Here is a 20,332-nt window from a genome sequence, read left to right as displayed (position 1 = left end):
TTGCATATGGGACCAAATTGGTCGCACTTTAGAGCCCTGATGACTAGTCTTATCTGGACTAGGGTTGGGCGATATTACGATAGCGTCGTCTATCATCGATGGTGACATCATGATGTGACAGACGATGGTTTAGCCTATTTGAACTTGACTGGCGCCACGCAGTAAAAAACAGTCTCGCAGGGCAGCACACGTGACATTCTGAGCAATTTGCCTATTCCTATTTGCTATAGCCTTATTTCAGTAAATGTTCTAGCCTACAGAACACGAGAGGAATGTAGGTCAGACAGAGTGGAGAATTTCACCAAAGCAGCACAAAATGTCCAGTCAGAAAACATTGTTTCTCTCTGTCGGATGCATGGACATTAGGCTATAGCCTAAACCGTTTTTCTATTTAAATTTTTTATAACCGACACTCCTTAACTCTTGTGTCGAGCTGTTAAAAAAAAAAAAAAAGTAGCCTGTATTGCCTTCTCTCTCTCTCCATTTGATAGGCTGTGCATATGACTGAAGTCTACACTTTATCGTTTTATGCATGACTTTCTCCCGATCAAACAATTAATGTAACGGAGTTCCATCTCAAAGTTATTTGAATAGCCTAAAAACATAAGCTTAAACTTGTCTTTACATGTTTCTATTGGCTATTGAGATTTGTTTGTGCTCTCTCATTATTAGTCCTCTGGCTACCTTAAGAAAGAAATGATCCATGCGGGCCACGAAAATCCCTTCATGCAAGGTTGAAAACCAAATCGCCAATAACCTATCCTACTATGCCTATCATAAAAGCTTTAAGACAAGTTAGCGATGAACAGTAGCTTATTTCCCAAATATTTTAGCATACAAAAGCGTTGTCCTAAAGTTGTTGTGGCTTTCAAAAATAACAAAAATGAAACTCTATAGCATAGGCTCTTCTCAATCACAGCTTTATGAGAGATATTATTAATTGTTCTGTTATTTTGAGGCAAATTATTATCCAGTTCTATTTACAGTAGACTGCTTTTATCCATCCCATGATGTAGGCCTATAACCTAGCTCACAACGGTAAGACAGCCCGTTCCTCATCAGACAGTCACTTGTTCCATCATGTGTGCGCCAGACACACACAAACCTGTTCTGCTCCTCCACCAGAAAGGAATATTATAAATATTTGCCATTGCCTGCACTTAGCCTCTGCCCAGGCTTTCAAAAACATAATTTCATTATGATTCGTCCAGTTGCGTTAAATTTTGCGCTACAGCCCAACTGTCGTTTTTAGCGTTGTATTTTTGTCATTAAAAAATACAATAAAATGGGGGGTGGCCAATAGCGGCGATAGCATCGAATATCACAATGTTTAATGGGTACATAATCACGATAGGACAAAGGTTGACATCGCCCAACCCTAAGCATAGATTAGCCCAAAGAGCCCACAGGCGCAGTGCGTTTGGTTGAAGAGGGGCATACTGAATCTGTTTAAGACACAGCAATTGATTTTAAGTCTTCATATTATCTCTCTTATCCCCATCTCTCTCTCTCTCTCTCTCTCCCTCCAGGGTTATGGCGAAGGAGCTCATTACAACGAGCACGAAGGCCTCGCTTCCACCCCCTTGTTCGGCTCGGGGATCGTTGGTAAGGAAATCTGAATATATTTCCTCCAACCTGGAACAGGAGCAGGTTCTCTCCCAACCCTCAACCTTTTAATTAAGCTCAGCTGATTTGACGTCCCCATCAAGACAAAGTAAACCCACTAACAGGTCCCTGTGGTCTTGTCGTGTGGCTTTCGGAGCTGCAGTAAGCCACCCCGTATTTACAATAAATGACCAGAAGAAGTGACTACGTAATGATGCGTCTTTAGGGGAGCAAATTGAAATGCACGTGAGTGAATGGATACAGAGATGACCTCTCCTACTGTCACTGCATATGTATGACCTCTTCAGGGGCATTCCATGTGTGTGGAGGTGACTAGGAGCATACACAGGGACAGGGTGTTTGGGGGGGTGAGGGGTTTAGGAGCCCCAAGCACAAACAAACCTCTGCCGGATTAGTGTGGCCTATAGCATGTGTGTGTCTCAGCTGAGCTGTCAGAGGAGGGAGGGGGGTGGGGGCATTCATTACTCCGGGACCCTATATAATGGTCCAATTTGTTGTTTTGCGCCTGTCCAAAGCCATAAATACAACACTTCATATACAGCACCACACAGCAGGCAGCAGATGGGGGTCACCCAACTGGAGAAAGGGGAACACCCCAGATTGGGTGTTAATGTGCTGGAGATGCGTAAAAGGCAGCTTTTAAAGGTTTTTACGATGGCCTACCCTGATTGTCCCTCTTGTTTATTTTGTTTTTATAGGCAAAGCTGAGCGAGGACCCTACTCTTCTTTTGGAGCGCAGGTAAAATCACTTCTCTTCCAACGTGTCAAATGTTTTTTCTGTGTCCCCCTCTTCTCTCACTTCTCCCCTCTGAAGCCACTGTCTCTTCCTCTAAATGATGTTATTGTGAATGTGCCCACCTTGTCCTGTCTTCTCCTTCATCCTTGAGTTGTTTTCTCCTCTCCCCCATTCCTCCCGTCAACCTCCTCATCCTCTTTCCTCTCTCAACATTACTATAATCTCCCATGCAGTATTTGAGTGACTGACCTTGTCGTCTTTCCTCCTCTCTCATTCCTCTCCTCCTCCTCTCCTGCGTAGCCGGGCTTTATGCCCAGTGAGATGCCCATGCCCAGTCCTGATGCCCTGTCACCCTCGGGCCTGAAGTCTGGCTCCCAGTTCTACCCCTCCCAATTCAACCCTCGCAGGAGACCCACCCAGGAGAGCATGGGTAAGGACAGAAACCACTGAATATTACCCCATACAACACTCATGCTATCCCCATTCCCTAGCATGGATACATGCAAGGAAGATGGTGCACATAATTAGAATGGGTAGAATAGACATACCAGTGCCAATTTTCCTGGTAGCCACATTGGAGGGTCTTTTGTTGAATTGAAGCTTACTTCCATGGAATGGCACTTCTATTAACATGCTTACTGCATTGCATTTGGTGTAATTTTCGGACGTTCTACATAGGGCAGGGCGATATATTGAAATAATTTGAGTTAATGTTTTTGCGCGATATTCCAAATGACAATGTCGCAGAATCTAGTTTTTTGGGGGATTTTTCGTTTTTATGAGTGTTTATGTCCGCTTGTTCTCATTGTCTTTTTGGTCTTGTCTCCTTCACTCCTTCTGTGCACCTTCCCATTTACACCAGAGATCTGTATATGCTGCTATACGAGATGCTGATGTCTCCGCCCTAACAATGGGAGTCGTTGTCCCAAAGGCGGGAAGGCAGGCGACAACCTTAGGTTCAAAATAAGCGCATAGAAACGCATTGGCCAGATTTTGGCCAGATTTTGGCCAGAGTGAAACCTCTGGCTTCGCCTCTTTCTCCCAAGCCCCTACCACTCACAACAACAAAGATGAGAGATCACTTCTTCCTCTCTGACAAACGGTTTCTACTCGCTATTTGAGGTTTGGTCCAACAGAATCGTTCATATGGACACCGAAACACGTGGAGACATTATTTTACTGTAATAGAGGAGAAGTTAACCTTTCGAACCATACCCTGTTTGTTTCAACTCCTCAAATTTCGAGCAGAGCAGACACTACTAAAACAGATGTACCAATGAACATTCATTCTGGAAAATTAATTATCAGTTTGTTGCGTGCACATTACGGTACCATGTATCGCTAGCAGCATTTTAAGTCAAATAAAGATGGTTATACTAGCTGTTTAGTCTGTTTTTATAAATGTGCAATAAGCATAAAACAATTATATAAGGAATTGGCAACTCATTATCATTCTGAGAAATAATGTAGGCCACTTGATTTCAACATCTGAACAAAGTGGACAGGCTAGCATGCTGTTTAAACAGCTGGAGACGGACAGAAGGTTGTGTTCGTAACAATTCAACTGTTTGCCTTGTTAGCTGAATTCAGAGCTTGTGAAATTATACAAGTTGACTAAACTTTAAATATTTGCTGGTTAATCACTTGCATGTGGGCTTCTGCTTGAGAGATTGTTTATGAGACTGGTGTTAATTTTCTTTAATGCCTGCTACATTATTAGTGAATGCGCATTATGCAGCAGATAGCTTAGTGGTTAAGAGCGTTGGGCCAGTAATCGAAAGGTCGCTGGTTCGAATCCCCTAGCCGACTAGGTGAAAAATCTGTCGATGTGCCCTTGAGAAAGGCACTTAACCCTAATTGCTCCTGTAAGTCGCTCTGGATAAGAGCGTCTGCTAAATGACTAAAATGTAAATGATTCTGGTGAAATGTGTTACAAAAAGGGCATTTTTATAGACAGACCTGAATGCCAGATCAGTGAATATTGAAGAAGGAAAAAAAGCAGGTACAACTATTTTGATAAAATAATTCAATTATTAGTAGGTCTTATGGTTGTGGAATTCATTAGATTATTGTTGACATTTTTAAATGCCGTGTATTTTACCTTTTTAATTGTACAACAAAGCTTACTTCGAGAAAACATTTTTTTTTAAAAATAGATAAATATATCGGGAATCGCCCATAAGTTTGAACAAAAATAGAGGTATGAGTTTTAGGCCATATCGCACAGTGCTAGTTCTCCATGTCAAAATGTATAGCGTCGACTAATTGCTACCTCTTTGTACAAAATCACATGGAATTCATGACCATATCCGCTCCACTATTACTATGTGTAGGAGAGGAGTTGCTCTTTATTCTGGTTTATATTTCCGACTGTGATTACCCTCACTTCTCCTACTGAGGTTTAAAATAACAACCTGAGAAATCTCACTTCTGCTAAACCTGCAAGGGGATTCAATGAAAGGAGCAGTGGTGAGGCTGCTGTATAAACACATTGGTTGTATAAGATTAGATTATGTTTGATTAAGGTATTTATTATGGGCCATAAAGACAGATATTCCTACCAGCACAGCGCTTACCAAATGGACAATTAATTGGAATGCCCTAACTGTTAGCACTGCTTTCATAACTCTGTTGTTTCATCTCCTGGGTTTGTTTGTTTGTGTGTCTCAGATGCCCAGCCAAAAAAGATCAGGAAAGTTCCCCCTGGCCTGCCCTCTTCGGTAAGTACTGTTACATTCCCCAGCATGAAAACCAAAAGTCGCTCAAATAGAAGGGGGAACTAACAAAGTCCCTGACCACAACCAAAACGAAACAGGTGGGGTTTCAGGAGGGGTTCTGAAAGACACTCATTGGGGTGTCCACTGAAAGTTGCATAGCAACAACAACTGGGACCTAAAAGACACTCACCATGAGCGCCCACTAAATTTGCCCACTAAGAGGCAAACAAAAGAAAAACACACACCAAACATAAAGACGGGAAGCAAACCAAAAAGGTGGCGCAAAACGAAATCAAATAGGGAGAGCCATCTATCAAGACAACTGGAGCACTGGTCCAGCCGCTCTTAAATATCGCCTGTGCCAGCACAGTTGAAACACCTTCTGACTAACGAGATGACAAGCCAGCACAGGTGTAACACATACTGACTAACCAGGTGACACCAATCGGTGCCCTCATCGTGCTAATGTCCAACCTCGAAATATAAATGGAAAACCAAAGCCTGTAAAACTGTCCACCACCACACACACACACAGTCCCAGTGGAATGGCAGGCTTCTCCCTGTTTAGAGCAGCAGCCTACCTGGCAGAGAGAGAGCCTCAAGCCCCACAGCTGTGTGCCTTGCACTGCCGAAGAGGTGAAAAAATAAACAGAGCCCTACTCATTCACCCATTCATTTATTTAGACATATGTATTTCTAGAGGGTTGTATTTCTAGGCCATTTATTTTATAGATGTGCGTGCATTCCTTCCAGCCCAGCACCCTTGTCCACACATTACTTAAGGGAAATAATTATGCTTGATGACATGCAGACCTGGCCTTTACCTGACTTCACTATACTGTTTCTGCTCTTCTCCTGTACACTGTCGCTCTCCCTTCAACTCCCTCACTATCTTTTTTTTCTCTCTCCCTCCCTCTTGTGTTCTCTACTTCCTCCCCTCCTTTCTGTTTCTCTCTCGCCCTCCCCCCTCTCTCTCTTCCTCCATCCCCCTCGTTCTCTCCCTCCCCCATCCCTCTATCCCAGCTGCCCGTAGAGTTGGCTGCAGTCCAGGAATGGGCAGATGGCACAGTAATTAGTAGTGCATCTCTCCATTCCCTTTTGTACCTCTCCCCCTCTTCCTCTCTTCCTCTCTCTGTTCAATCAAATAACAGCAAAAACTTAACTGTGTAAGATCCGAGTTGTCGGGCGCATAGTTTGATTCTCTAACGCCTGCCAGAACAGAGCTGATTCTGAGGGCTCTGCTAATTCACGACCTCAGGACTTTCACCTCTTTAGTAACATGTCAGAGACTACTAGCAATCCTATGGGTGATGCTCTGTAAGCCACAGAGGAGACTGGATCATGTGTGGGCGACATCCCTCTTTTTCAGCCAGTAAAGAATCCATTTGTTGTCTTGGTAACAGCGCATTAAGATGATGTCAGATATTCGGATCATAGGGAGTTCAGACATTGTGCTGGGTTAATGGCAACCTCCATGTCATTAGTTCAAGGCAGTGTATTCAACCTACATCCAGCAGATTGTACAGGTGCACACAGAGTTTAGGCAGTACTGTGTATAGGTCAAGTGATTTCATAAAACGTGTGTCTGTGGACATCTTGTCATTTTCAGTCTGTTACCACACTGCTTATTACTAGAGAGAAGTCAATGCCCCAGTGTCCTCAAATGTCAGAGGCTGTCGATTTAAATTAAGCAATAAAAATACATAAAATGTTTGCCGCAATTGAAAAACCAACAATTGAGAAGTGCTATATTATGTGCGGGTGGAAGGGTGTGTAGGGATGGGTGGGTATCCTAATAAAGATATCGAAACATGTTTTTTGACCACACCTAGTCTACTATTTCCAATCAATTGGGAATTATTATTAGAAAGTACTCCATGTTTGATGTACTCATCTCCCTACTGTGTGTGTGTTCTGTAGGTCTATGCGTCGGCCTCAGGAGAGGACTATAACAGAGATGGTGCAGGGTATCCTGCCTCCAAGCCTGGAAACGTGGGCTACCCCGGCTCCTTCTACATGCAAGGTCATTACTTTATACCAGATCATGTCTGGGGGCCAAAACTACACAATATACTTATCAGAGTGGGTTAACCCATAGTGCTAACTCTGCTATATGGAGAAAGTGGAACAAAACACATTTTTTAGGTGAGGTAAATCAATTGAATAATTAATTAGCTGGCCAATGATGTTATATGTGATGTCTATGGTGATGACCCATTCCTGTCTTTTATTTTCTCTCATTCTGCCTGTGGAAACACCTTATGGCAGTGTGATAGTTGGTAGAGCATGGCGCTTGCAACGCCAGGGTTGTGTGTTCGATTCCCACGGGGGGCCAGTATGAAAAAAATAAAAATGTATGCACTCCCTAACTGTAAGTCGCTCTGGATAAGAGCGTCTGCTAAATGACTCAAATGTAAATGTAAATGATAGTGAGTGAGTCATAGCCCCGAGCTAACATGATACCCTGCCTGCCCTGCGTATCTGTCTGTACACTAGGATGAAGTCATCAGGCGGATGTGACATGCTTCATATGTGGCCCCTTAATGTCTTATCTCTGGAGGCTGCTTGTCCCTCTGGTGCTCACTCTCTCTCTCTTTCATCCACACCCCTCTCACCACCCCCCTACCCTCCACACACAAACACCCATCCCACCCCTCCCTCATCCTCTGTACCCCCCACACCCCTATCACCACCCCCTACCCTCCCCTGCTCTGTCCCTTCCCCTGGTTCCCCCTGACAGAAGGCCTGCACCCCTCCCCTGACCCGTGGAGTTCTGCCGGGTCGATGGGGCAGCCGGGCTACTCTACAGCCATGCTGGGTAACTCCCCCCACCTGGGCCAGCCTGCCCCCTTCACCGCCATCAACCCCCAGGACAGACTGGTGAGACTACTCTCACACATATACACACCACCAACTGGTTCTCTGTTTAAATAAAGGTTACATAAGATGGTATACACCATTGTCATCTCTCTCTCCCAACACCCAGAGAATGACTTTAAGCCTGTTTTTGTGCAGAAGCGCCAGCCGCTGCCTCTCTCACCCCAGAACTACCCCCTTCACGGCAGTGAGGTGAACGGGAGCTTCCACTCTGGATCCACTGGCTATGGAGTCTCCAACCACACCTCCCCCATCAACGGAACAGACACCATCATGGGTATGACTGTCTACCACTGACACTATGTAGACTAGCTTTTTCTATATATCTTCCTGTTCGTATCTATCTATTTTTCTCTTTCTCTCACGTTCTGCCTCTTCCTTTGTTAATTTCTCCCTTTACTTCTATATTTTCTTCCAAATTGAAATGTCAGTTCTAATAGTTTGCTATCTACTTTGTTCCATCACAGCCAACCGGGGGACAGGAAGCTCAGGAGATGAGATCGGCAAAGCCCTGGCATCGGTGAGTAGAGTGGCACAGACCACATCAACCATAGTCTTCAGGGATTACGCCATGTTGATTCATCCACCGAGACTAAGAAAAAACTAGGGCTGAACCCAATTTGTCGACTGGTCGATAATTTTTTTTTATCGTTAGGCTGTTGGTCGACCGAAATTGTTTTAGTCGAGCAGTAATGTTATATATAATTGTGTGTGTGTGTGTGTTTGTTTATATATATATATATATATATATAAAATCTCCATCTCAGTGAACTAATCCATTGCTGAGGCCTAGACTAAAACCCAATTTATGCTTGATCCGAAAATGTGGTCGGAGGCTCCATATGGAGGGTGTGATGCAATTGCAGAGCCTCCAGAGGCATGCAGAGGCCAAATCGAGCTCCGTACCGCATCGCCATGCTCCTCCCAAATTTGTTAATAATGCGGAGGACCCTGTATAGCTCCGCATTGACATGACTGGTTGGCGGTAGGTGGGTGGCGGTACATCCTGTATAAACACAAATTCACTTCCTTAACAACATTTCTGCACTGCTCCACGAAGCGCAAGAAGTATGAATGCCCTGACTTCTGCTGAGGCCGTATCACCTTAAATGCTGCATGGCCAATGCAGCTGTCGGATTGAGCATGTGCCCAGATGCACAATGCACTTCTCTCTCCAGAATGTCTCTCTCTCGTCAATTTGTGCACATTCATTGTTTCATAACTTAATTGTGTGAATTGTTTGCGTTTGGTTGTTAGTGTATATCAATTCCCCATTACATATATCTCCAGTAGTACATTTACCATTAATTCCTATAATTTCTAATCTACAATGTTTGTTACTTTGGTTACGGTAATTTCTGTTAATGCATTCAATATTATTATTAGTCTTCCCGTTATCATTGTCGGAGATGACACATTGTTTGCAGAGTGCACAACCTATGCTACACTTGTGAGAATCCAAACAGAAGTTTTGAGTTATTTCATTGCATTTACAAGTTTTGTCAATTTAGTCATTGTCTTTTTTTTGGAGTGCTCCTGTCAATGTTGAGTAGGCCTATAGGCTACCTGCGTGCAAATGTAGGCATATGAATGTGCCCATTTGGGGATCTGATAGTATTTCTGATTGGCTTAATGCACCACCACTAATGACCTGTGTAGCTTCTCAAAGTAATGTTTTCTTCACCTCAAACAGCAAGCAAACAGTCTGTTTTTACATCCATTGAGAATTACAATAGTTTCTCAATGTATTTGAAAAATCTTTCCAGCTCTCTCCCTTTCGATAACCACTCAGCATGAAAGGGAAAAATGTAATGCTCTGATCCAGTGGAAACGTCATAAAATAGGCGTACCTGATTACATCTTATCAGTGCTTGACTTAGACTGAAATAGGTTCCGGTACTCATTTTGGGTGCTGGTACTGTTTATATTTAGGTGCAGGAGCCCCACAATACTATTGAGCTAATATTCTATAAGATGAACAGGAGCTCAAGCAGTAGAAAATGTGAGGTGCCTGTACTCCGCTCAGGTGAGCTCCTGCTCAAGTCAAGCACTGCTTCTTATCCCTTGCGCAGATAGCCTACAGATGTGTCTGTCCAGAGCTCACTGGCACAAGAAACTCTTGAGGGGCCCAGAATATTTTATACAATGTTGCAAGTTCTCTACCCCAAGCTTTGGGCAGGACCCAAGTTAATAGTTGATACAATGTTTCAAGTTTGTTGCAGACAGGCCATGTGTAGCCAATGTGATATTAATTTTTATCAGGATATTTCCTACCTGCAGGCTGAAATGTTTTTATTTGTTGGTTTTATGTAGGCTATTTTTACATTGTTGGCAATGGCAATAGAAGTTACTTTCTAGGTTTGTATCATTTTCATTTAGATTTGGATATAATTTTGACCCCATGACAATGATTTTGAGATATGAAGACGTTATAATAAATTAAATTAAACTGTTTCATGAAAATGTCCATATGAAAACCATAACTGGCACGCGGATTGGTAGAAATGGTAAGATAAATTGGCATTCCACATGAGAACGGTTGCCGACTCCTCCTGTAACTTATTACCGGCAACTTCAGGAGAGTAATGGCAGAATCTGCGAAAGCCAGCAGGAGCGGGAGGAGAATAGTTAGGTCAGGTGAATTATTTTTCTTCTTCTGGTTATCTAGATCTCTGGAACCCTCTTGAGGCATTTTTCTTATTTCTTCAAACAGTAAGCTTAAAGCATCAGACAAGCTCATTGCATATAGTTGATTTGATTAAAACACAGGGTGTGTCTATACAGTGCCTTGCAAAAGTATTCATCCCCCTTGGCGTTTTTCCTATTTTGTTGCATTACAACCTGTTATTTAAATTGATTTTTATTTGGATTTCATTTAATGGACATACACAAAATAGTCCAAATTGGTGAAGTGAAATGGAAAAAATAACTTTTTCCAAAAATTCAAAAAAATAAATTACGGAAAAGTGGTGTGTGCATATGTATTCACCCCATTTGCTATGAAGCCCCTAAATAAGATCTGGTGCAACCAATTACCTTCAGAAGTCACATAATTAGTTAGATTGCACACAGGTGGGCTTTATTTAAGTGTCAAATGATCTGTCATCTCAGTATATATACACCTGTTCTGAAAAGCAAGGGGCACCACCAAGCAAGCGGCACAATGAAGACCAAGGAGCTCTCCAAACAGGTCAGGGACAAAGTTGTGGAGAAGTACAGATCAAGGTTGGGTTATAAAAAAATATCCGAAACTTTGAACATCCCACAGAGCACCATTAAATCCATTATTAACAAATGGAAAGAATATGGCACCACAAAAAAACCTGTCAAGAGATGGCCGCCCACCAAAACTCACGGACCAGGCAAGGAGGGCATTAATCAGAGAGGCAAAAAAGAGACAAATATAACCCTGAAGGAGCTGCAAAAGTCCACAGCGAAGATTGGAGTATCTGTCCGTAGGACCACTTTAAGCTGTACACTCCACAGAGCTGGGCTTTACGGAAGAGTGGCCAGAAAAAAAGCCATTGCTTAAAGGGAAAAAAATAAGCAAACACGTTTGGTGTTCGCCAAAAGGCATGTGGGAGACTCCCCAAACATATGAAAGAAGGTACTCTGGTCAGATGAGACTAAAATTGAGCTTTTTGGCCATCAAGGAAAATGCTATGTCTGGCGCAAACCCAACACCTCTCATCACCCCGAGAACACCATCCCCACAGTGAAGCATGGTGGTGGCAGCATCATGCTATGGGATGTTTTTCAGTATGTCGAATTGAAGATATTCTTACGACGAGGGATGGGATGGAGGTTCTCAGACATGACCCTAAGCATAACTGCACAGTGGTTTAAGGGCATGTCTTGGAATGGCTAGTCAAGCCAGCCTCATCGAGAATCTGTGTATACTTATTTACCCACGGAACCATCATAGCGGAGCAGTTTTGCCTTGAGAATGGGCAAAAATCCCAGTGGGGGGTGAATAGTTATGCACGCTCAAGTTTTTATTTTTTTCTTATTTCTTGTTTGTTTCACAAAAAAATATATTTTGCATCTTCAAAGTGGTAGGCATGTTGTGTAAATCAAATGATACAAACCCCCCCAAAAGTATATTTTAATTCCAGGTTGTAAGGCAACAAAATAGGAAAAATGCCAAGGGGGTTGAGTACTTTCGCAAGCCACTGTATATGGAAAAATATGTTTAAAAATGTCAACCAATCGATGGGTCAAAAGAACAGACGACTTTCAGTCGACCATGATTTTTAAAAAGTTTGGGACAGCCCTAGAAAAAACTATCTGCAAATAAAAGAGAATGCCAAGTCTTATGTAGTTTTCTGTGTCACAGATCTTACTACTATCAAATTGCATACTACAATGCTCCAAGCATGCAAATTGGAGCACGGGAGGGTCAGATTATGAATCCAAATCAAAGTATTCGAAACGGCGCACGGAGGGCACTTCTTGAATGCATACTCTGTTTGTACATATTTTGAAGCATGCATCGATGCAAGCTTCAACAGAAAGTATGCAAAGAAATATGACGCAACCACGTAAAAAATGTACCACATTTTCTTGAAATCAATGGCGGACATTATTTGAGCTGAAGCAAGAGAAAATTCACTCAGACTTCAGAATGAAGTGTTGCCTATTCACATCTCATATGTTGCCTGACTACAATATTTTATCTTGATACATTAATAAATACATGCTGTGTAAATTTTGGCATGGTTACCTGCCTACAATACCCACTATGGTGTGCGTAGGTCGCAAGCCCATATTAATCAATAGTGATAGCCACGAAGAATTGACATCTTCCTTGGATAACATTGGTTTTAGGTCATTTTTGCCTGTAGGGCTAACTGGCTAGCCACGAAGAAGTGTTAGCTAGCTACCCACAAGGAATCTACTGTACCTTGCATAACATTAGTGTAGGTAATTTTTGCCTGTTTAGTTGGCTAGCTAGATTACAACGATTCACATATATCTAGCTGATATTTATGAAGTAAAATGTTTGCTTGGTGTACATCTTGTTTCATCTCTGTTGTTGCTATTGTCCTGGCTGGAAGAAGGTTCAGTAAATGGGGAGATGCAGCTTGCGGTAATACATTAGGGGGAGTGCGAGTGCTTCTCAAATGTTATGTTTATGCATTCTCCCCACACTCGTCCTCACAAGAACGTACTCAAGAGAATGTCCACGGAGAATGCACTTGGAGCATGACAGTGTGGAGCACTGTAGTATGCATATTGAGAAACACCCACCATTTCATGTTGTCTTTGTTTCTGTGTAGATTTATCCCTCAGACCACAACAGCAACACCTTCCCTTCGTCTCCGTCTACTCCAGTGGGCTCTCCCCAGGCCATAGCAGGTGAGTGGGCAGGGAGAATACACCTGTAGCTAGGAGGATCACACCTAGGTTAGTTAGCCCTTAGTGAAACTTAGCATAGCGTTTCCCAAATGGTGGGTTGGAGCCTACTGCTAGTTCCTATTCCGTCGTGAATTAAGACTGGGATAAGGCGTTATTTTGCTAAGTCTTTGGGTGAGTGAAAGGGCAAAAACGTTAGTGAATCACTGACCTATGAGATCACAACTGATTTAGTCCTTAGGGGGCCCTATCCTGGGGTGTAAGGTTACAGCCACTTGGAAAACGACAAGAAAATATATTTTGCAGAGGAGGCCTAAATGACACTCTGTTTACAATGATAATATGGCTCCATCTATTGGTTTAGAGTGGAACTGAGTAATGAGATTAGGTTCTTGCTTAACAACAGTGCTTTGAGTGTGGCGTCTGAAATGGGGTTTAGGGTTGACTGCTGTTTAGCCGTCATGAATGGACCGTTTGCCTGATCGATGGACAGACCCACTCTTGCGGTTAGCGCCAACTATTTTCACAGACCCATAAGGTTGTTGTCCAGATGCTCAATGTCTCGGTCTCTGTAGGTTCTGCCTCTCAGTGGCCCCGGGGTTCGGGACAGGCCACACCTTCTCCAAACTTCGAGGGTGGACTGCAGGCCCTGGTGAGTTACATAGCATGTTCAACTCCATGCATGTGTGCAGTCGCACTGGTATGAGTAACAGCCCTAGAAGATAGAAAATACCACCTTGATCCTAAGCCAGTTGGATTAATTGAAGTCGATAAGTAAACAGTGTTGACTCATTTGTTTTACTAGCAAAACAAGATGGAGGACCGTTTGGAGGAGGCCATCCATGTGCTGCAGCGTCACGCCGGGGGACAAGGGGGTCCAGGCGGGCTGGCTGACATGCACAGCCTCCTCAGCGCCGGGATAGGAGGCCTCGCCCAGGCCTTCAACAACGCTGGCCTGGGACTGGCCAACAGACTGCCCAGCCTGGTAAGAACAGGAGGGATAAATATATAGTGGCCATATCTAGTCACGTGGATGGTGTAATGGTTTAGGGTGTTATGTCCATTGATTAGAGTCATGCTATTATGTACATCCTCCTTCATGTAATACCAATGTAACACCTACATGTCTGTAATACTGTCTAATTGCCTAATCCATGGTTCTCATCTGCTCTGTAGATGTCCAACCACCATGAGGACTCGACTGGTCTGCCCTCTGGTGGTGGTGTGCATGGTCACCACGGCCCTCCCTCTGGCAGCCAGCCTGAAGGCTTCACCAGTGAGTTTTTTTCCCCCTCACTCTTTCTTTTCCTCTCGTCATTTCAGGAAAGGACACACAATGTTTGTGACTATCTGTCTTTCTCAAATGATCTGCTGTGCTTTTCATTGACTTATCCCCCCCTATCTTCCCTCAGGCCTCTCTCGCTCCACACACTCATCCAGTGGCTCTGACATCAAAAGGGAGGACAAGGAGGATGACGAGAATTCCTCCGTGGCTGACAAGTCAGAGGATGAGAAGAAAGACTCGAAGGCCCGCACTCGAACAAGGTGACTAACCCCTCTGATAATAGGGATAGAACATATCATGAACACACACACACATCCATACGATTGAAGTCCGTCTCTCTCGACCAAATCCTAACTTGAGATGCGCGTATGTGGGGTCTGTGCCACTGTCATAAAGGGGGTAAACTCTCACTCACTGAACACGATCATTATTTATTTTATTATTTAATACTTGAAAATGATTAAATCAATTCAGGGAGTGCAGGTTTACCCTCGTTATTTCAACGTAACACGGCCCCAGCACCCAAAAAGAGGTTATTCTCCGTAGCACTGTTGTCATTTTTGCCCTCGTGTCTACCGTTGTTTTCAGAGAGACGTTCTCCTTCCAGACCTTCTCCTCCTCCCTATCAGACACGGGAGCAGAGTAAGTCTGCATCCAATCACGTGAGCCTCTCACCTAAGGGGGTGTGGCCATAGATATATACAGCTATTTCATTATTTTGAGAATAATGGAAGAAAAAAACGGATTATATCAGAACCATTTTAGACTGTGGGCAGAATTTCAGCATAATTGGTCTACTCAGGCATAGCAAACGTTTTTCTCGTTCCTTGAGCCATGCTGTTAGTGCCTTGAGAATTAAGGTTTGTATCTTCTTGAAATTATAACATATTCTCATAGCACACAATCTCTGAAGCAGATACCCTGAGTTTAATAACTGATGGCGTAAGTATTATGAATGTTCAATTTGATGCCTTTCATTTCCTTTAAATAAGATGGTGTCATGTCAGAGCTATTGCATGAATGTAAACCTGGCTTTTACCATAAGAACATTTTATACATTTATAAAGAAAAGCTGTTTATGTTCTGTCAGTTTGCAGAAATATGTAACTGGGGATTTATATAAAGTCCTGTTTTGTTGTAAAATTGCTAGCAACATGTTTGCCCCAAAATACTTACTTGCTTAAAGAATGAGGAGCTAATTCTTTGTAATCATAGTCCACAAACTAGTACAGCACCCTCCCTGAATGATAGAATTGAGTAATTATCTAGCATGAACAGAACATAATACTTGTTTGGACAGTCTTGTCCACGTTAGTAGATATGTCAGCCATACCCATGTAATGTCTTCTATCCCCCCTTCCAACCAAACCCCCCGGCCCACATTGACTTTTCATCAGTCGTGATGATGAGGACGAGGATGAAGAGGATCTGCCGCCGGAGGTGAAGGTGGAGCGGGAGAAAGAGCGGCGGGTGGCGAATAACGCCCGCGAGCGTCTGCGCGTGCGGGACATCAACGAGGGCTTTAAGGAGCTGGGGCGCATGTGTCAGCTCCACCTGACTAATGAGAAACCCCAGACCAAACTGCTCATTCTGCACCAGGCCGTTAATGTTATACTCAACCTGGAGCAGCAAGTCCGAGGTCAGTGTGCTGTCACTGGGGGTCCAGGTTTAGACAGGAGAAAAGACCAGGGTAGGGCCGCGTCCCAATTCTGATTGTTTCTAGTCCCCTTGTCTCCTTTTCTTCAGGTTGACGGGATGTGTCTCGGTAGTCTTGAACGGTTTGCTCTCTGTGACTCTTTTCCTTCATTGATGTGATGTAATTGGAAAGGTGTCAGTCATATTGCTTTCACCTGTTCTGTGTTTTTAGATCATTGCAAATGAAGGAGAGGAGACTAGGAGAGGAGGCCACTTTCAAGTATCGAGATGCTGCCTTTAGACAAGTTTCCAACCATCAAGTCCTGTTTGTTGATCAGTGATGATGGGAGGAAAGGGGATGATGAAAGGAGGCTATTTAGACTGTTCGGGACTAGCCCTTCTCCAGTCCTATAAGGCTTTGCTGCTGTGGACACACATACAGGCCAGCACTGGACTCATGTCTGGTCTGGTGAAGTATGTGTTGCCTGATCTAAATGGCATGGGGCTGTCTGTCTGGGCTGTCTCCACTGTAAAAGATGCTTCATGTGACTCTGCCTCACCCTCCACTATATTAACATTACATCTCTGATTTCCTTTATTTGCTTCTATTGCTGTCTATGTCCCATCACTGTGCTTCTTGTCTGAGGCCTTAGCAACATAGCAACACACATTTTACATTTGAACAACATCTTCTTACACTTCACGTTAAAATGATTTCAGGACCAGATGATGGCTTCTGTATTCGTTTCATCAGCTTTGGCTAATGGCCCAATTTTGAAGTGTGAAGATTATTTTGTCTGAAGGGGTTTTACATTTTTCCAAATGTAAAACACTCTTAAGCAACATACCACCGTCCCAAGTTACGTTCTAGTCTTGTTCTCGTCATTTTATTTCTCTGTGTTGAACTTATGTGGGCTTGTCTGCTCTGTTATCCACAACAAAGAAAGGATAGAAGTTCAGGCAGCTATCATTTGACTTTTACAAATGTGTTACTGTTATCTGGCTCTATGCATTGACCCCCCCCCCTGTATTCTGCCTGCTGATTGGCTATACAAATGCAGATACAGGCTGTGATTGGATGGAGGGGCTCACTGTTCTGCTCCTATCCCATTCCTCCTCAATGTATTAACTTAACCCTTCACTTCCTTATTGCAATGTCTCTGTTGCATGCCCTTATTTGTCAAATGTTAACCTTTTTCATTTACTGATTTTAGTTAGTCATCTCCATGCCTCCTCTCCCTCTCTTCACCCCCCTCTCTCTCTCTCTCTCTTTTCGTCGTTTACTTTTGCAGATGGCAGCAGTGATTTCAGCTTCCTTTCATTCAGATAAATACATCTCTGACCGCGGATGTATTTAACATGAGGCACCAGTGGCATTCAGCTCTCTGTCTGTATTCCTGTTTCCCATTCTCTCCCCCTGGCTTCCTCTGTGGCCTTGTGTATGATCTAGACCTGGCAGAGGGTGTGTCGCTCTCTTTCTCCTTCTCTTCCTTGGTCTTCTTACCTCCTCACTGACAGCCCCCCAAAGTCCTCATATTATCCTCTCTGACTCCCACCCTGGACCCTGATCAGCAGAAGACAGACTTGTCTTGGCTTTGTCAGATTCCATTTGGAACATTTGGTCTGATAGTTGTCAACTCATAACGGCTCAACATTCAAAACGCTCAATTTTACAAAATAACCCTAAAATGATCTATTTTGGCCAAGTGAAAGTCTGCAGAGAAGTAATAAAGTTGCTTTGCGAAAACGGTTTGGTTGTTACATGGCAATTTTCATTCTTCAGATGTGAATATAATTTGCAAGGACCTACGCGGTGCCTTCGCTGACAGTAACAGTAGTGCTCTGGCCTCAGGATTCCTCTATAAAAATAAACATATTAAAGAAAGAAAATGATTTTTGCCAGTCCATCCCTCCGCTCGATCTCTCGCTCTCCTGCACCTTGGCACCACTCCACTGGGATCATCCATTCGTGACCCCCACCTCCTCACTGGAATACATTGTCCATCAGCAGGTGTTGGGGTATACCATAACGACCCTCCTCCCTCCTCAGCAGCAGCAGCTGCAGCACAGCCTCGCTGAACGATGAGAACCTGACGGCCGAGGAGAAGGAGAAGCGCGAGCGGGAGCGCCGCTCGGCCAACAACGTCCGGGAGAGGGTGCGCGTGCGTGACATTAACGAGGCGTTCAGGGAGCTGGGCAAGATGGTGCAGGTGCACCTGCGCAGCGACAAGGCCCAAACCAAACTCATCATCCTGCAGCAGGCCGCGCAGGTCATAATGGGTCTGGAGAAGCAGGTCCGAGGTAGGCCTCTCTTTACGAATAGATCCAGAACCGCCCACCACCTTCACCCAGCCAATTAGCTCTTAATACGGGGCCTGGAGAAGCAGGTACAAATTAGGGCTTCCTGTACCAACCGACCCAGTAATGTCCACCTCCAACCAGTCAACTAGCGCTTGACTAGTATGACGGTTAAAGAGATCATACTGTGCCTGGAGATGCAGGTGCGACGTAGGGCTTCCTTTTAGCTGTGGAAGGCTTCCTTACCAAAAATACCAGATCCAGTAGGATTCACCTATAGGCCCTCTACCTCCACTCAACCACCCAATCAGCACTCTCAACCTCTACATGCGCTCACCTGCCTCTGACTGTCCTTCTATCCTCTTGGACAATGGAAAGAGGGCGAGCAAAAAGAGATGGAGCTGGGGAAGATGGGGGCTGCACCTCTGTCAAATACTTAATGACCTCACCACTGCTGCCGTCTGGTCGTTCGTCTGTCCTGTCCAGCTGTCTCTTCCGTTCTCCATTTTGGTCTTCTGTCCTCCATGCTTTTCGATGATATACTTTTCTATTTGTTTCATGACTAGAATCTCGCAGCATTTACACCTTAATCATACCTTCTTTGCCTGTCACATCTCCCTGCCTTTTTGTTTTTAACATCTCTCGTTCTTCGATACGCCTAACCTTCTCAGTTTACTAGAATATACTGTGAAACCTGATGTTTCTGCCCCTTGCTTCCATCTCTTTGACAATTTTCTCGATTGTGCTCACCATTGGTTTACCTGAAGTTTCAGACAAAACCTGTAGTTCCACTTCACCCCTCTGATTCTAACCTGTGTCGCCTCTTCCTAAAGAGCGTAACCTGAACCCCAAGGCAGCATGTCTGAAGCGGAGGGAGGAAGAGAAGGTTTCGGGGGTGGACCCCCAGATGCAGATGGGAGGGGGGCACCCCGGGTTAGGGGGCGATGGACACAACTCTGTGAGCCATATGTAACACCGAGGTAAGTTGTCATTGTCTGCTGTCATACTGTAACTGTCCATATCACATGTATTGTTGTGGCATGTGTGTGTTACCATAATATAACAATCCCTGTTTCTCTCTTCCAGCTCCTGATCCTGTTGATTGTACAGCTCTTAGAAGACGTGGCCTTACTCTCTTATCATGCATCTCAGTGTGCGTCAATCCACAAAGGTGCTCTCTATATATGCTAGCACATATAGTGGAGAAGCGCGTTCTCACACAGACACACACACAGACAGACGGACACAGACACAAAACTGACAAACGCCAGTGGCCACATTCCTGACCATGAACACGAGCAACATACACACCTATACACACACAGAGTTTTGAAGATTACTTACAGTAAACACACCCTGAACTCCAAGGAGAGACTGGATCACAGGCAGAGGAAATGTAAACGCAACAGTTTTTTGTCTAATGGTCATGTTTTTGTAAGACATTTTAAGAAGTTGCTTTACATGTTGGGAGCAAAATTTGTTTGGATCAAATAGTATTTTTGGATCAATTGCTCATGTGCGCAACCTAGGATTTTGTGTCCTTTGATAGTCATTTGCCATTCCCACCTGAAAAGGAGGTCTTACTTTCATTACAAGAAAAGGTGACATCAGAATCTAACCTGTATGAGTAACTATGTGCCTGAGAACATGCATAACGCCAAGGCTGGGCAAGTTACAATCGTCGTCGTCCCCACCACCATTTTTATTTTTTTCTCAAAATGTCAAACACAGAAGTAGAGTTTGAGGTATCCAGCCACCCCACCAGAATTGAAAGGACTGGACTGTCATAGTGACAATTGGACA

The 20,332-nt window shown here is 43.9% G+C and overlaps 1 protein-coding gene across 3 annotated transcripts in view; it reads left to right on the top strand.

Moving 5' to 3' along the window:
- The window catches only part of LOC121581199 (transcription factor E2-alpha-like), a 34,777-nt gene extending 14,851 nt beyond the window's left edge, over positions 1 to 19,926 (top strand). Inside the window, exons 5-21 of one of the 3 annotated variants that reach the window (XM_045224724.1) lie at positions 1,530 to 1,605; positions 2,325 to 2,365; positions 2,663 to 2,792; positions 5,033 to 5,082; positions 7,000 to 7,102; positions 7,820 to 7,959; positions 8,095 to 8,233; positions 8,424 to 8,476; positions 13,236 to 13,314; positions 13,887 to 13,963; positions 14,117 to 14,296; positions 14,488 to 14,587; positions 14,724 to 14,856; positions 15,185 to 15,238; positions 18,282 to 18,532; positions 19,363 to 19,509; positions 19,616 to 19,926. In XM_045224724.1, the coding sequence (XP_045080659.1) occupies positions 1,530 to 1,605; positions 2,325 to 2,365; positions 2,663 to 2,792; positions 5,033 to 5,082; positions 7,000 to 7,102; positions 7,820 to 7,959; positions 8,095 to 8,233; positions 8,424 to 8,476; positions 13,236 to 13,314; positions 13,887 to 13,963; positions 14,117 to 14,296; positions 14,488 to 14,587; positions 14,724 to 14,856; positions 15,185 to 15,238; positions 18,282 to 18,532; positions 19,363 to 19,502 (1,746 nt within the window). In that variant the 3' untranslated portion in view covers positions 19,503 to 19,509; positions 19,616 to 19,926. Of the gene's footprint in view, positions 1 to 1,529; positions 1,606 to 2,324; positions 2,366 to 2,662; positions 2,793 to 5,032; positions 5,083 to 6,999; positions 7,103 to 7,819; positions 7,960 to 8,094; positions 8,234 to 8,423; positions 8,477 to 13,235; positions 13,315 to 13,886; positions 13,964 to 14,116; positions 14,297 to 14,487; positions 14,588 to 14,723; positions 14,857 to 15,184; positions 15,239 to 15,993; positions 16,236 to 18,281; positions 18,533 to 19,362; positions 19,510 to 19,615 lie in introns of all 3 variants that reach the window. The other 2 variants (XM_045224725.1, XM_045224726.1) reach the window with 2 other exon arrangements.
- Positions 19,927 to 20,332: the final 406 nt, after the last annotated feature.

This window comes from Coregonus clupeaformis, chromosome 14, assembly GCF_020615455.1.
Source record: "Coregonus clupeaformis isolate EN_2021a chromosome 14, ASM2061545v1, whole genome shotgun sequence".
Taxonomy (NCBI): Eukaryota; Metazoa; Chordata; class Actinopteri; order Salmoniformes; family Salmonidae; genus Coregonus; species Coregonus clupeaformis.
The sequence above is the reverse complement of the archived record's forward strand: the minus strand, read 5'-3'. Positions and strand labels throughout refer to the sequence as shown.